The 18,793-nt window shown below is 30.5% G+C and overlaps 1 protein-coding gene across 1 annotated transcript in view; it reads left to right on the top strand.

The window, feature by feature from the left end:
* Nucleotides 1-18,793, top strand: part of LOC128988442 (potassium voltage-gated channel protein Shaw-like) — a 363,678-nt gene that overhangs the window by 301,461 nt on the left and 43,424 nt on the right. The window contains exon 3 of the mRNA XM_054409725.1: nt 1,608-1,846. Coding sequence (XP_054265700.1) covers nt 1,638-1,846 — 209 coding nt within the window. The 5' untranslated portion in view covers nt 1,608-1,637. The remainder of the gene's footprint in view (nt 1-1,607; nt 1,847-18,793) is intronic.

Raw genomic sequence — 18,793 nt, forward strand, 5'->3', positions numbered from 1 at the left:
ACTTTTTTAAGATTTACTTACTCCCTAGTAGCACAAATATATATTAAATACATATCAATAAATATATTTAAAATCTATTTTATATATCTCAAGTGTGTATTAATGTCAATTTTATATAATATTTAAAATATATTATATACATATAAAATATGTTTTTGAATCTATTAAATATTAAAAAAATATGTTCCAATAATATATTTTAGTGAATAATATTTAAATAAAAAATGTATTTAATATCTCTTCTAAACATCTCATGAGGCCTAAACATAAAAACATAAAATAATGAAGATTTAGTATGAAAAACACAATTATCAGTTGAGTAAATTGATTAAATAGTTAATAAAAACAAATTTTGAAAAAATTACTGGATAAAATATGTTTGACCCGGGTGGGTCTCGAACCTGGGTCCCTCGACTTGTGAGCCTCTTACCTTACCTCTGAGCTACTTGTGACTGTTGCTAGCATTTGTTTTAAAATGGTGAAAGAGCGGCCGTCAGTTGCAATGCTTGCAATACTTGAAAATTTTTTGATACAACAGTATAATATGATTCTGTTAATCTGTTTTTCCGTAATTCGTTTCTTAAACGGTCACCAGTCGCTAGCACCCTTTTCTAGCCAATCATTAGAGATTTCTATGATCACATTCATTGTCACATATTGCAATTTAAAAAATAAAACCCATCAACACTTTTTTCTCTTTTGACCCAAATGTAGCTGCCGAACATGTATACTGCCTCTTAACCATATGCGTAATTTTTTCTTTACGTGCATGATAGAGTGACACCATTCAGAGTACGTATTATTATTAACTTAATTTTAACGCTTTCATAATAGCAATTATCATATAAAAAATGCATGTATAAATTGATAGACACTATAAAAAACAAAAAGATGCAAATTATTTATTTGCTAATTACAAAAGATTATAGGCTATAGCCTATATTCTACAAATATATTATTATTTTATTAATAAAAATAAATGACGTGTTTCAAAATGTATTTATAAATACTTTAAATATATAATATAGTTTCAAAAATATTTTATATATATATTTAAAATATTCTTAACACATAATTTTTTAAAATATTTAATAGGAAAAATATACATATAAAATATTTATATTATACATTCTATACTTATTTGATCAATATTATATTATGAATCTATTTTATATATTCAAAACTTATATTTAATTTATATTTTGCATTGCTTTTTGGTAATATTTTAAATATATATTTGAATATATCAAACTGTTATTAAAGATATATTATTTATATATTCTATTCGAGGTTCTATCAAATACAACTTTAAATGTATAAAATATTTATAAAATACATATTTGTGCTACTAGGGCTATCGTAATCATCAAACTAAATATTAAAGAATCAATTGAAAAATTTGTATTTAGTTTTTTTTTTATTTAACAAAATCATGATTAAATATTGGAAAAAACAAACCCAAAGGTACATAGACGTGTTTCAAACAACAAAGTCACACAAAACATAACTTACTGAAGATGTTCTTCTGTGCATACTAACTGTTTCATTTTCACTTCATTAATTTACCTCATATTTACTTACCTTATTAACCAATCTCCCTGTTAAAGGAGGTGTTAGCTGCTACGAAGCTGGCCGCCATGAATTTGATCAACATGGACGCGGAGAACCGCGTCGTCCTAAACGTCGGGGGCATCCGCCACGAGACATACAAGGCGACGCTCAAGAAGATCCCGGCGACGCGGCTGTCCAGGCTGACGGAGGCGCTCGCCAACTACGACCCCATCCTCAACGAGTACTTCTTCGACCGCCACCCTGGAGTCTTCGCCCAGGTCCTCAACTACTACAGGTTAGTGTGTACATATCACTGTAGGATGTGTAGGTTAGATGTATCGCCAACTACGACCCCATCCTCAACGAGTACTTCTTCGACCGCCACCCTGGAGTCTTCGCCCAGGTCCTCAACTACTACAGGTTAGTGTGTTACAACTCAATCTAGGATGTGTAGATTAGATGTATCGCCAACTTCGGCCCAAGTCTTTGCCAAGGATTCTCAACTACTATAGGTTAGTGTGTACATCTCATTGTAGGATATGTAGGTTCGCTATCTACGACCAAAGTCTTCACCAAGGTCCTTAACTACTATAGGTTAGTGGGTACATACCTACTGTAAGATATGTAGTTTAGATACCTCGACAACTACGACTCAAGTCTTCACCTAAGTCCTAGACCACATCAGGTTAGTTTGCTGCACCTCCCTGTACAATATAGTGTGTTACATCAGTCTGTTGGATTTGTAGGTCAACTAGTTCCAACTACAACCCCAATTTAGTTAGATCTTCTATGATCGTAGCCCTGAAGTACACAGGATAATAAAGATCTAGCCCTCTACGCCCCTATCTTCAACAAGTACCTTTTCAATAACCCTGGAGAGTCATCTAGGCTGCGAATTCTTACTAATGCGTTCAAACTCAAGATTAAACTAGAAAGTTTATTCTGAAAGAATCTATCTACTTTGACCCCATATTTAAGTCTCAAAAATCACCACCCCACTCTTAAGTAGTAGTTTAAGCTTTTGAGCACTTAAATTTTGCTTCTAACTCTTAGTTTATGCTCACAACTTAGGACTTTACTTCAACGCCACAAAAATGGATTCAGCTTATTACTAAATGCGTTGGATCTGTGACTGGTAGTGCTGAATTACCTACTGTGCAATATAACAAATATAGCCAAGTCAATAGTATAGTTAAATACTAATGTATTAGTACATAATCATAGACAATACTTATATTGGGATCTATGTTACACTACATGACCATTGTTGAGGAAGTTTTTTTACCTAGTTTGATATATTTTTTGTGTGCGTTTGATATACTTAGTTATCATAAGGTTTATAGTTTACGTTTTTTTTCCAAGACCATATTGTGGTTAGAATTATAATAATTAATATACTCAGCATATAATATTTTTTTTATTCGAATCGTAAAATGTAAGCACATCGTATAACAAAATTAATTAAATGCGAAATTTCACTACGAAGGACATCCTTCTCTTTCAATAGTACCTAATTAGTTTTATCAATTCACAATTAGAAAGCCTTTTCATAAGCAGAATAGTATGTTTAAATATTATTCTAATAACGCTGGTTACGATTTAAATTTGTTACACAATTACTTTTGTCAATGTTAATTATTGTAGCCATGTTTTAAATTGGAAAGTTTCCTAGAAATTTAATTTGTATTATACTCGTTTTTAATTACAAAAACACAAAAAGGGCCTATCGACAGTTCTTGTGACAATTAATTGTTCATTGATTCAATTTAAAATGTATTTATTCACAATATTCGGTGGAAAATGACGAATTCATGTTTACAAAACTTCTCGTTGAAATCCACTTGATACTCAGAATGATGAATAACGATTGAAATATTGATTTCGTTTTCAAAAATATTTTAACTTTCCAACTTTATTAAAATATATGGTAGTCACATACCTAAAACAAACATTCAACATACCTAAACAACATTTTTAAAGCAAATTTCCTACTTATAATCCAATTTCAGTACAAAATTATCAGCGCCGAAAAACTTTATTGTATAAAATTATATGCATTGCTGTATTTTATTATTTTAGCACTATCTTTGTTTATTTTCAGTGAGTAAATTGTTGATATAGCAGTGTCAGCATAACAATAAAATGATTTAATCAAATCGCTACTCAGGTAAATTAAAAAAAAAAACTGTTTGGTTAATTTCTATTATTTTTTCACTTGGGCTAATGAAAAAAGTTGTTGAACAATAGTATTTTATAATTTTATAAATCGCTGTTTTGTCTGTTTGGAATTTTAAGGAGCACGACTAAGTATACCACCCCCGTGCAATGTGTACAATCGTATTAAACTGTTGATAATCTTTGTGACAAGCTTAAACTTAACAGAGTGTTTGATTCCATGGTTTACATTATTTAGATCAAGTGTTGACTATTATTTTGCTTGTTATTGCTGCTTGAATACAAGATGAAAACTATGTAAAGAAAATGTATAATTCATTTCATAACATAAGAAAACTGTATTATCATTACAAGTACAAGTACAAATTTAAACAAGATACGGTTTTCCATAATTTGACGAGAATAATTAAGAGAGATTGTGAACTTTTTGGTAGAAAGTTGAAAAAATGACAATGCATAAGGAAAAGGTACAAATTTTCTCATAATATCACCGCTTATTATCTAACCCCATTTCGCTAGATGGTATTACATAATAGAAACCCCTAACAGTGTTGTGAGACGAGAACAAGAGTCCACGAAAACATTGGGTTAACAACTGTGAGCACAATGCTTCTGTGAAGATGACGTCTTGGAAATGAGAAATCTTATTATAATCATACAGCATTGCAATCTCTTTGTAATGTGTCGGCCATTGTGCTTAAGGACGGATCGTCACCAGACTAATGCAGCAAACTTTTTGTAATCTTCATTATAAGTTTTTATTTATTTTGCATTTAAATATCCTCTGTCAAACAAACCTAGACTTCTTCTCGAACTTAAAAAACTATCTTGATCCGGCAAAACCTAATTTTTGGGCATAGGTACGAAATATACTATAGCAAATACGAATTGTTTTTGGTTGAGGGGTAGCTGAGAAACTAAAAGAAAACTCTAAAAAAACAAAAAAAAATTATAATTGTGACTGTATAAAAAATTCATTGTCTCTATTTACGTTGGTAAATTTGATTTCAATCTCATTAAATTATATATTTTATCCATAACAATAAAGACATAAAAAAACTATTTATATTTGCATATGAACTCAAATAATTGTAAATTTCAGAGACTTTTTTGACACTAATATCTTTGTTTATTGCTTATCTTAAAAACAAATAACCTTACCTTGTTAAATAACAACAACCTAGCAGTGGCATTATTTTTGGTCTTCTTATATTCAATGTTTTTATTTTATTTATTTTATTACTACTTATTTATTTATTTATTAAGATTATTGATTTATTTTTATCTTTTATTATTCTTATTATTTTTATTTTATTATATTTTTCCAATCTTTTTATATTCAGGGATTTTATTTTCAATCTTTCTCATAATGACTCTGGTGATTTCAAGCTCTGACTTAATTCCTTAACATAAGTTAAATGTTAATAACATGTCTTGCACTATAAAGGGCCTTTAAATCTAAGCTATACCGTATAGACTATATTTTTCAACCAAACTAAAAATTACTAATGTATTTGTTTTTAAAATGTACACATCACATACAAAAAATGTATTACTTATGTGTTTAAAAAAAAACTTGCTACAATTTTAGTAAGCTTTATTATAAACAATATGATTGGGTCGTTAAATAAGTTTTTTGGTCTAAACGTCATTATAAGTTCTTAATAGACTTTGGACAATTCTCTTAAGGCTAAAAAAAACTTGAAGCTATGGATTGATGATTATTTTAATTTGTTTTCTTATTGCCTAAAATGCGGTCTGGATTTTTTTCATTGAGATCAACATGTTCTCTGTAACTGTCCTGTATCAATCTTACAGTTATTTATCATCGCAACCAATTACTACAATTCCTCTATCAATATTAAATCTCTTGACGTAACCATTTTCTGCCAGAACTTTTGCAGGTTTTTAGGGTTGCGTAAATACAGGGCAGGGCACGTTTCTAATAAAGGTAAACTTTTTATTGTAGACCTTTCTTCTTAAAACGTTATGGCTTATTCTTTTATGACAAAAGACGCAGCAGGAAGTAAAGTAACAACTCTGACCCAGAATGTGAAAAAAGTATAGTATGATCATTATATATATATATATATATATATATATATATATTTTTACACCTACTTATGACGCAAAACAGATATTTATTTATCAACGTTCAATTTTGATAAACATTAAATTGATAAAATAACTTTTTAATTTGCTTACATTTTTCGTTAACTTTGTTTGTGGGTGGGTTTGCTGGCAATATTTTACATATTGAACCTAATTTAGTTTTATTTAACAAGTTTAAATAAAGTTTAATTTAGCAAGTTTTATTTAGTTTTGTTCTATACCTGCCAATACACTGTAACTTTATATGAAGTATGTTTAAGTTCTCTAAACATTTTTTGGGAAGTAATGGGTGAAAAAGTTTACTTAATAACTACATCTTGCCATACATAAATAAATTATTTAAAAACCCCTATTTTTAAAATGCTGTATTCTAAAGAAGAACACTAGGAGTGACGAGTGTAACAACCGAATCTAAATACTGTTTACATGACTTGTACACAAACTTGTTTAAATGTTTATATAACTATTGCAATTTAAAAACGATCAATTGATGATTCAAAAATATCCGATCAACAACAACCATGCTAGTCAGCCATCCATAAATTATAAAAGTTCGTAGTTTAATTCATAATAAGAATAAAAATTAAAACTGAAAGTAGGCCTACCATTAACAATATAAAGTATTCATGCTGAGGATGTATTGACAACGAATGACGTATCACTGTGGTTCTACTTCAATAACATCAGCTGGTTGTGATTAGGTCTGCAGCATGTTTTATGTTGGAAGCGTATGCGATGTCTCCTGTGTCCTTGAATAAATAAAAACTAACCTCGCAGTAATATTGTACCCAGACTTTACATTTACATTCGAGTTTTCCCTGAAACTGTAGGCCTAATTGCGGTTTCATCTCAAAGTATTAGCCTACATAAGTTGTTGACTATTTGTTATCTAATACAATTTTTATAGGTAGTTGGATCGTTAAGTTAATTTATTGGATCTTCTATTTTCTTTTTAAGAAGCTTTGTGTTATAAGCTAAATAGAGACTGGTCAGTGCTGGCTTAAAAGAATATTATTATGTTTGTTTTTTATTTACTCTTAAAAACTAACTACAGTTAGTTGTTAAGCGAAATAACTTGAAGGAAATGGTTTAATTATAAAAACTATGTAAGTAAATATTTATTTGTGAAGCAAGATGTAAACTACGACCATCAAAAATAGTTTCACAAACACAAGCAGAAAGCCCAACTTAAGTATTTGTAAAAAAAGCATTTAAATTGTGTTAAAAACTAAATACCGCCGAAATAGTAAACCATAGCCTGAGTGAAAATCAATTTTTCTCATTAATTTCTTTCTAAAATGTGCCTTAAACGTGTCGGATTTATTCCCTAGTTAAATAACATCAATTCAACAATTTCTTAGGTTTGTTTTGACAGAGAAGGAAAATTTTTCGATGATAATAGAATAGCTTTCTTTAAATAAATAAAATCGACAAAATGTGATCAACAACATATCAATAAATAAGCAAACTACAACAGTTGACTTATTCTCCTCAAGAATAACACGCGGTGTTTATACGTAGGGTTTGTGGGTCTTTCCAGGTAACTTTTATGCATTTTTCAAGTTCTCCGGAATGGTATCCATAATGGAACTGAGAATTTTAATGTTTTAAATAAAAAACTGAATCCCCAATTTTTTAACTAAAGGAGCTTATCGATACCCTGTAGTTTATCTTGCTAGTTCATTCAAATCCATCCATTTATAAACATTAATACCAAATTTCATCAAAATGTGAACATACTTGCTTGACCTTTCACGTTTAAGAACTTTTAAATGCATAAAACTTTTAGCTAATAGTTTTTGTGAACCAATTCAAAGAATTCAAAGAGTTACCCGGTCCCGGGTCTAGGTCTCACCATGCCTCCTTCGAAAATAGCTTTTCCTTATAGCGGAAATCAGCCAAAATGAATACCAAGCTCATTTAGTAGGGTGTACTATCGATTAATGAAGATCTTAGCTAACTTAAGCAAAGGATAACTGCAAGACAAATAACTACATATATTCCATCAAGATCTTCAAACTTAAGTTTCATGAAATAACAACTTTAAGAAGGTTCAAGGACTTTAGTTTTAATGTTTTACTCTCTTGAATAAATTATGACAAAAAATCAAATACTAAGTTGACAATTAAAAATGTAATTCTTTATACAAAATAAACCTACATTCATCAGTTTAACGTACTTATGTTTTAACATAAAACACTATTAATCTTTACTATGTTTGCTATTTAAAATGTTAATAATAATACACTTTACCAAACAGGCTTATGGAAATAAAGCCAATATGATAATTACTAATTAGGTCTACATAATACACTAAGGAGGGGTTCAATGTACAAGACTCTTTAAACACTAATTTATTTAATTACCACGTGTCGGGTAATTAAATACACTGTATATAGGTTCATAATAGGTTCTCTTTAGATTTTCGTAAAATATAATATTTTACCTTATGTGTCAACTAGTCCGAATGATAAGTCGTACGAATTAAAAATTTTACAGGACTTTGTTTGGTGGACTTCTTTGACCTTTTACAGACCATTGAAAATATTAATCCTGTCCATTTCCTATTATGATTTAATTTAAATGGAACAATTGAATAACATCAATATTCTCGTATTTTTTTTTCTTTTACGTTCAATAAAAAAAAACATAACGCAATTTTTTTAACAATATTTTCTTATTTAAAATAGTAATTTTAGCTTATCTATATACATCATTTACCTAATATAAATTGCAACCGATGGACACATTTTTATTATTTTGAAAGTAGTGGAACAATAGTATATTACGTTACTAGTCCTGAAAATAAGTGTTTACCGGACGAGTGTGGTCGTTCCCGAGACGAAGTCGAGTACGGGATTACCATACGAGTCCGGTACACACATTTTGGACGAGCTACGTACAATAGTTTACGCCATACTCATAAATCTGTACAAATCCTTATATATTTCCACCAACTAAAGAACTAAAGATCACTAGTCATAACCTCTAAGAGAGGTTATGTTTTTGTTTATAACCCATTCATTGCTACCTAAATACAGTATAATCAGCTGATTGTTGTCCGGTAAAACTCATTACAGTATAGTAGTACGCAATGAAACCCCATTTGAATAAGCTGGTGGCAAACAGCTGTTTTCTGGACTAAATCCTTGCGTGGAAAGTTTGTCAAAATAATGTAGTGTGGCGTAAAAGTTATTTTGTGTAAATTAGTAGTAATTGAACAAACTGAATTAACAGTATTTTAGTTTCAAATTACATAGAGTTTAGAGAAGTTAAAAACGTTGGCATAGCAAAATAATCCAATGAAACCAACATTTCTATAAAACAATTCGGTTAAATCAAACAATGACTAGAGTGAATGAAATACCTAGAATTTATTCTACTATATTTTGAGGTTTAATTCGTGATTACAAAAGCCTTTTGTTGCTGCGTAGAAAGACAAAACAACAGCGTGATGATCATTTTACAAACAAAGCCGGATGTTGTATCTCGTTCGTATTATAGGGTTTGTATTTGTTTTTACACCAAACAAAATCTGCGAAAACATTTGAACACAGCTTTTATATTAGTTTGATGACTCGATTTTTATCTCAGATAAGCTATATTCTTACAAACTGTGTCCACTACCTTTACTCAGGTAATCCGTTACTTGTGTTTTGTTATTTAGTTGTATTTATAACACGACAAAAGATAGTGTTGGTTCAAGTTGTTCGAACTTTTCCGTTAATTCACTTCCTCTAGTGGAATGTGATTAGGTTAGGTTAGGGTTTTCTAACTCTATAACTCTATACTAACCTAACCTAACCTAACCAAAGTTTAATTCACTACCACTTCTATTGCTAATAATCTATCGCTCTAAAAGCTAGTGGTGGTGAATTAAACTTTAGTTAGGTTAGGTTAGTATAGAGTCATAGAGTTAGAAAAACCCAACCTAACCTAACTAAAGTTTAATTCACTACCACTTCTATTTCTAATAATCTATTGCTCTAAAAACTAGGGGTAGTGAATTAACGGAAAATGTCCATGTTCCTTAGATACAGCTGTTAATTAATAGGCCATACAGCCAATGGCAACTAAGGGACCTATTTTAATTAGTTTAATTTGTATATTAAAATTACTCTCTTTTGTGAAAAATTCGTTTAGTTTATTCAACTTAGTCAGTTTTTAGTACTATTCATTTTTTCTGTGAGTATTTTATATTTTCGTACTTCATGCGATTTTATCCTTGATTTTGAAAAATGGTCAAATTTGTCAGTTTTTTAGTAGTGATTTCTATACAGTTTATAGTGGTATCTGAACCACATTTTTACTTGTAATTAACGAATTGGTCTATTAAGGATAGTAATGCGGATAGTCGTAGTACCATAAATATTTGTCTATGGCAGTACTCACTAGTGCGGACGTTAATCCAGACCAGGGAGTATCACATCTACAGTGCATGCCTATAAATATCTACAATTCGCCCCCTCCAAGTAGCTGGATTACAGGACGACGCCACTGTCACTGACTATGTATTGTAATTATTTATGTGGTAAACACATTTCATATGTATAGAAGGTGTCAGACCCAGTCGACCACTCTGCTTGTATGAATATTTAACTAACCCCAAGCGTAATGAAATGTATTGATTTTATACTTAGATCGATCGTCGAGCTATGACAACAATTATAAAACTTTAATGTTCAGGGTTTTTTTATGTTTCCCCATTACTTTGGTGAAGGTTTTGTTACATTACTTTCGCCAACCACCAATACATTTACTTTGCAGTACCACTAACATTTCTTATAGTGTTTTTCTATATAGCTGAAAATTCTTCTAATGAGTTAAATATATGATACTAATTACACAAGTCAACCGAAAATTCCAATTTTGAAACTCGAACAAAGATACGTTTTCTATACAGTAATCTAAGAACCAAACTCTTAAAATACTTTTCTGAAGTAGAGTTCCTAACTTAAAATGCATTTTAATTAAAATAACACTAAAAATGTGTTATTATCAGAGGTTTTTAATACGCATACATCAATTTTTATCCACGTTATATATTTTTATGAGAAATTTACGTGTACACACTGCTACGTAATTGGTTACACTGCTTAGCTGTTTAAATGTTTAAATTTGAAATAGTAAAAAAAATATATAACAATTATAGCATTTTCACCATAAATTATTATATTATTATTGCTGTACAATCTTTTGTAACACTACAAGTGCAATTTATATTCGTTTTACTATCCTACGAACCTTTTCTTTATACGAATTTCAAACAAAACAAAGGGTTCTTCTTAGTTGTATGTATATATTTATTAGGAATTTTAACTGGCCGTATATAAAACGACAAATAAAAATGACACCCCTAAATATACAGATGAAAAGACAAGTCGTTCAAATGATGTTCTTTTCTTTCCAAACTTGAGCACAAAAGGCGTTGTTTGTTGAGTTAATTGTGCTTCTTAACCCAATTTTCTTTTTCCTTTCAGAAATGCGAGATTAAAGATGCCTTGACCTGTTTTACACATTTCTGTCCCCCTTTACTTCACTAAGCTTCCATTTCCAACTTACATTATTTCTGTGTAATTATAAGCTGAGTGGATGTTGGAGTTGTGTGTGTTAATTATAATCAATTTATCAACAATAAACGCTCACATAGATATTACATGCGTTTTAATTCAAACAAGGTCACAATAGAATTATTGAATATGATTAAATACTTCATAGTATGCTTGAGTTTCATCGTAATTGTTTACCATGATGAAAGCATATCATACCCATTTTGTATTTTAAATAAAAATCTAAAAGTAGTGGTGTAACTTTTGACACAATTATGCTTGTGTTCATAAAATTTGTCACTTTTTATGCTAAATAAATACAAAGGCAGTAAAAGTGAGACAATAAACATGTTCGATTCAATACGATACTTTGACACATTGAGTAACATTACTGACTACAAATCCATGACTGTGATGTGTTCTAAAGCTCACCACTAAATTTTATTGGTACAGTTCGTTTTTGTATTTACCTACTTCCCTTGCTTTGTTAGATTCTACGGTCCAATCACAGGACCCAGGTAAGCAAAAAACAAGGGTTAAAAGAGTCCCCACAGTCTCATCCGTGGTTGAGAAATATTAAAAAATGCTAGTAAAAATCATATGCGATAAGTTTGAATACTCACTATTTCTTTTCCTAGTATTTAAGCCTTTATTAATAATTGAAAGACCTAAAAGTTGCATACAAAATTATAAAATTATCATTATGATTATAATTTAATATGATAAATTATGATATTAAAATTGTGATATAATACGTACTCTCGTATGCCAGCTTTGTATAAACCAACTCTAATATCGTTATATAGTTGATCAAAATTCTTTAAAAGCAATTTGATGTTATGCAAAATAGTACAATCTACAATTTTTAATATATTTTGATAAGCTGAACACAATAACTATTATTATTATGGAAAATATATGTTTGTTTCATTAGACGCTTTGAATAGCGAATTAATTTCAAAGCTTAATTTATTGCTTAAGCATTGATGTTAGGACCTGATCTAACAAATGACAGAGCAACTCAAAGAAATTACAAATTTAAATCAAACAAACACGTACAAGAAATTAAACCAAACCACATTAAACGTGTACAATTACAAAATGGACAAGAAATAAATTTTACACATTCATCAACACTACAAAAGATTATAAAGAACTAGAAGGATTATAAGACTTTGCAATAGGATAGTAAGTCTAAATGCACTATTCAAAGCTATAAAGCTGGAACGCTAATCTAATAATATAAATTTAATAAGGGCATAAATATTAGAAAATCAATCCAACTAACAATCATATAAATTAGCCATACGGTATAAAATGAAATTTGCGTTTATTTATGCAATAGTATTTACATTTAAATATTACCTCAATGCACTTTAACATGTACTAACAAAAAATATCTTTACACCAAATAAAAATATAAAACAAAATTAATAATTATCCTTTTATTCTATATAAATTTATCATTATTGTATTTATCTTATAATTGCTTTGTATACATAGCGAGTGGACCATTATTGATTTTTTGCTCATCATAATAATTTAAAAGTACTGTATCGTTTTCCAAGAGTCAGCAACTGTTTAGTGAGTAAAAACAAGCCCGGACTGTACAATGATGTATCACTGCAGATGAAAATTAATTATTACCATCTGGTCGTGATGAACAGTTCTGTCTTGTTTTACTGCAAAACAGATGATTCGGGCCTTTGTTTCCTACAAAGAAATATATCAATGATTACATAAAGGTATATTTTTTACAATTAAAATTAAGTAGTGAAAGTAGACTTCCTTGTTATTTTAGTGTAAGGAGCCTGCCTTATGTGTATTTTGCGCTTGGTAACGGTTCGAGTGTTAATAACTTTGACAAAATATTGCACTATCATAAATTAAACTATCTATCTATATATTAATTGGCAAGCATTTATCTTTAAAGCCTTTTTACTCAGCTCGTGTGCATCGCAGGGAAAATCTACTCATACTGTGAGAAAGATATTTCCCTGGAGATGTGCAGAATCTATTTATCACATAAAGTAGGCTCAAAAATAAGCACACAAAATTAATTTGAAATGTACAAAAAATGTACACGGGCCTTATTTTTTTTCATAATGGTGACGAAATAACAACGAAATAAAAGCCGAAAATCAAAACAAATGAAAGAAATTTCAATCAACAGCTAAGAACATCAAAGTGTGGTGAAAATTACATATTTCTGGTCGAGTTTTCGACCACTGGATGACCTCTAGTAATAATAAATCGTTGCTTGGCAGCGCTGACAATGTCTGTTGTAATGAAATGGGTACTGATTGTGTATTATTTCAAATACTTTTAATAATATAGATTCCATGTAATCTTATAACTACAGGATAACCAGAATAAAAAGCACAGACAAGGGAAACAAATGAAAAACTTTATTTCCTTAGTCAATGTTATTAGTTTCTAATAACAGTGTTAAATAACCACAATAAACTTTGTTGGGTAATACAGCTGTTTATTACGCAATAATACAATCAAACACAACCTCAATATTATGTTTCTAAAAGCAAGTTTATTGCAGCTCTAAACAACTTAGACAGTATACACTGGCAATATAACCAGATGTTGCTTTGTAAGTAGTAACCACTCTTTAATTTGGACCAAGGGCAGTCAATTTTATTACTATTTCACCTTTCAAATTAAATACCTTAATATAAAACTATAAGTATAAAAGAGGATGTTAATTTGTATATTTGGCAGTAATAAACTCAGACACCGCTGGACCGATGGCCACGAAACTTGGTTCATACATGTAGAATTTCATGGAGTAGGTTTATACACCATCAATTTTGTGATATCTTTCAGGGCTTATCCCTGGGATCTTCTTAAAGGTACCCATGTCAACGGTTTTGAAAGAATTTGAGTTTTATTTGTTTACTAACAAAATATATAAAAGTAAAATTTAAAAAAGGTGATGTAAATTAATGGTAGGTTTTGTTCTGATATTTAGTATGAGGATTTGTTTCTTGATTCCATGCGGTTAATGAACTTTTGCATATATTTAAACGTAGTACACTATATACAATTCTGGTATGTAGTACAATTTTACATTCTACCTTTGTATACATTAATACATATAAATGTGATAGAATTAATACATAAAATCCATAGTTAATGATTCTACTCTATATTTTAATATTTTGGCATATAAAACAGTTGAATTCAACACCTAACAAGTGCATGTATACCTTTTAATTGGCAGTTAATTTCCATCGTCCGATGATTAATCTAAATTTTTTCAGCTTTATATTTCATATGTGATTAATTTATTTGACAAAGATTTGCCCGAGCAAAGAGCGGGCCAAACAGCTAGTAAAGTATATTTAAATCATAAGTTTACTATAGGTGTATTTACTGGATTTGTTTTTTGAATACGTTAATGAACGCTATAATTAAAATTTATAAAGTATTAAAAATCCTAATTTGTTTTTACTAATTATACCAAAACAATTATTATAACAATTAACCAAGGTTTATTACTTCTTAAATGGGTGGATAGTAGAGTAAATATAAGTTCACATAAAGTGGGAGAGCATTGTTTTGCTGTTTCACTTTTGATCCGTGGTTGAAGGATAATTTCTTTAAACCACTTTTGTTCCGGGGGTCAGCTGGTAGATTTTGGGTCTGACCAGAACATTGCTTTTGTTCCGTGGACATCTCTCTTGTTCCGAGTGAGATGGTCGTTACCTTATGATCCAGAAACGTACGCATGGTGTTTATTTTATTTTATTTTACATACCAACAGACAAAACTCAATTTTTTTGGCGCGGCAAATTTTACTAAATTTACTATACAAAATGTGTATTTCATTTGTTGTATTTCACGCCAGTGACCATTTTGTATTGCTAGAGAATGGTTGGACCCTAGTCGTGATCCTATTTAATTTAACCTTGTGTGCAAAATAATCCTTAAAAGTAGGCATTGGCAATTGGCAACTGGCTTCAAAATAGACCCCAATCCCAAATAAAAAGTAAGCTCTGTACCCACTCGTATACCCAGGCAGGTATTTTGTGGATTGTATTAAAAAAATAGTTGGGGTGATCATAAATCATTATTTAACAACCTCGCATTTTCTCATTTTCAGCCAGTTAGCCTTTCAGTTAGTCTTTCATCCAAGCGCAGTTCTAATACATTAGGTTGGCTGAGTTTTAGTTGACTGACAGTTTATAACGTGGAAGGTTTTGGATTGTATTATGTGGTAAAAAGTCGCTACTTAAATAAACAATTAACTTTAACATTAAAAAACAAAAATTAAATAAAAAGGATAAAAAACTGTTATTTTTTAACTAGGCTGTGTATATTGTGAAAATATAGAATAAAAATGTAATTCAGAATTTCTTGTTCAGACTTAATTACTATATGAGATAATGAGTACCGGGGGGACCGAGCCTTGTTTGGTTGCGATTAATTGGGTTTAATTGTAAAAAATGACGTAAACAGACATTTTATAAATTACGAAAGACATTTTTGTTGCAAACCATATTTATCGCTGAAATAATAATAACTCTCTAATGTAAAAGTAGGCAATACAAAAAAAAAATACACTTTTATAATCTTTCTTAAGTTTAAGTGCTACTCGCACAGATGTTTCTTCCCTCTAGACATTGAAACCCATTGATCAACCTTTACGCTCACCAATGGCAGCAGATAAAATTACAAGTATTTTCTTTGGGTCTGACTTAGGGGAGGTACAAATGAGGCATTTAGTTCAAAATTCCTCCGCGAACAGCGCTGTAGTAGAGAGCACTTTGGCAATGAAGGTTTACTAATCGCAAAAATAGTTCTGTTCATAAAATAAAATTATAAATGCCTCAAATTCAATTTTACTATTTTTTAATTATAAAATTAAACTATCATAACCTAACCGAACTAACCAAACTTGCTGATAAAGAAATAATATAACAAAAGTTTAGTAATCGGAAAAATAATTCTGTTTATTAAATAAAACTAGAAATTGTTCAATTAAAATTTTATAATGACTTAATAATAAAATTAAACTGTAATAACCAAACCAAACTTGCTGATAATAAAAAAATCTTGGACAAATAGTTAACGCTACCAGCGGGATTCGAACCCGGAACCTACGGTATATCAGCTCGGCACGCTAACCAATAGACCAGCGAAGCCGATGGCTGTTGAATGTTTTGTTACGGTAATGGCGTTCCCTCAGCTAATCAGAAGATCTCAGCTGTCATCGTAGCCTCTTCTATACCTCCCCTGAGTAAATACCATTTTCTTTTTCCTTGTTATTCTGTTCAAACAACATAGTTACTTGGCAACCCATAAAGCAAATTTTTATTTTTTTATTTTGAAATGAGTTGTGTTGTGTAGAATTTTTCTTTTGTCAAACATGACTTTAAACCTATAAGTCCCTAATTTCAAAATTTTATCAAAATCCTTCCCCTGGATTTCTATATATATTACAGCAGACAGACAGACAGACTGTCAAACAAACATAGCTCGTATTAGAGTATAGGAATACTCAACTAACGGTGTTTGTCTGTTAAAAAAGCATACCTATGATTTACACAGGTCAACCTGTAATACGATTTTTGCGTTAAAAAGTACTCTTAAACATTTGGCGTGGCCGATGACTAATACCCGTGTACATTAGCTTTATTTCCCTTCTCCCAGCTAAATGAAGGATCAACATTACCCTACCTTAAGGAAATCAACTTGAAACGAGAAAGTAATTAAGAGCATTAAGATATGTATATTAGTTCTTTGTTTGAAGTTCGTTGTTGGTGATGGTGAGTTAATGTTGTTTAATTGTTTATTGCGTGCATTTTCCATCACGATGGTAAAAAACAGTACACAAAGTTTCGGGATCTGAAATCTGATAGCGTACTCAGGTGAAAAAAAACTTAACTAACACATTACAACTAACAATACACAAACGCCCAACCTGTGTTGGAATACACTACAAAGGGTAGCAGTAAAAAACTATGCACTGTATAGCAGTTAAGTCATGATACAACATGCAAATAATAACCAATCGCAAAACACTAGTCTATAAAAAGTGTAGTGTGAACAGCTCACACAGTGGAACACTAATCGCACCGTTCGCAATGACTCCATGAGGCTGATTTTCACCAGGGCATAATTTTTTACTGCTACCCTTTGTAATGTGTTTCAGCTTAGGTTGGGCTTTTGTTTATTGTTAGTTGTAATGTGTTGGTTAAGTTTTTTTTTCACCTGAGGATCAGATTCCAGATCTCGAAACGTTGTGTATTGTTTTTTACCATCGAGATGGAAAATGTCCGCAATAAACCTTTAAACAACATGTATGTAAGTGTGTGTTTTTTTTTTTTTTTTTTTTTTTTTTTTTTTATAACATATACGATTAGTTCGTACGGTTCATATCTGGGATTGTTCGAAACGAGCCTTGCTATCATCATATTTAAAGATGATATCTTACTAGTATGTAAGTGCGTGTATTTGTTATCACCGACAATAATGTATCAGACTTTGAGAACACGGTTCTATAAATCAACGTATTCAAAAAAGTTAGCAGATCATATTTATCATGAATTTAAAAGTTGACGTTTTATTGAATTAATAACGTTTAAAGAATTGATAGGTTTCAGTAGTGGTTTTTGTTAGTAATACGGTGATTATTATGAATATGGTCTGTAATTTTGAGTAATTACTACCAATTAAGAAGTTAACTGATTCATCAAACATTAAGGTTCCAGAGGCGTCAAGTGTAAAAATCGGTTCAGTTGCTTCTTTGACGCCTCCGCTACAAACTGATTTGCATTGTTATAGGTCGTTGCGGATTGATGTGACGGAATTGTTGGACCGTCTATAAGTGTGGATGTGATGCTCCCTGGTGTGTATTAACGTCCGCACTAGTGAGTACAACGACTATCCGCAGTCCTGATAATTAGACCAAATCGTTAATTACAAGGAAAAATGTGGTTTGAATTCTACTACAAACTGTAGGTTCCTTAGTTGCCATTGGCTATATGGGCTATTAATTAACAGCTGTGTCTAAGAAACATGCTGGCCTTAGTCACTAACAATACTACAAGATAGCGCCACTCATCCTACACTCATCCTTCATTCATATTTGGGTTAAAATACGCACCTAGTGGCGTCTCCATCTTAAATAATTGATAATTGTGAAGTGGAAAACAAACATAGAAGTTTTAGTAAAGATAAACTAATTATTTGAGAAAATCCACAAAACTCTGTGAAATCAAAAAGTTATATTCTGATATGTTTTTATAACCTATATCAGCATAAGATACCAGATCAAAAAATTAACTATTAAAGAGCTATCTCCAGTGGTATTATTAATTAAGAGTCCTTTGAGGCTAGCGGCCATCTTGGATAGTTTCAAACACCTGCTGAAGAGTTATTTATCGTCC

This window comes from Macrosteles quadrilineatus, unplaced genomic scaffold (assembly GCF_028750875.1).
Source record: "Macrosteles quadrilineatus isolate MER2022 unplaced genomic scaffold, UCM_ALF_1.0 Scaffold_3__2_contigs__length_128488019, whole genome shotgun sequence".
Taxonomy (NCBI): domain Eukaryota; kingdom Metazoa; phylum Arthropoda; class Insecta; order Hemiptera; family Cicadellidae; genus Macrosteles; species Macrosteles quadrilineatus.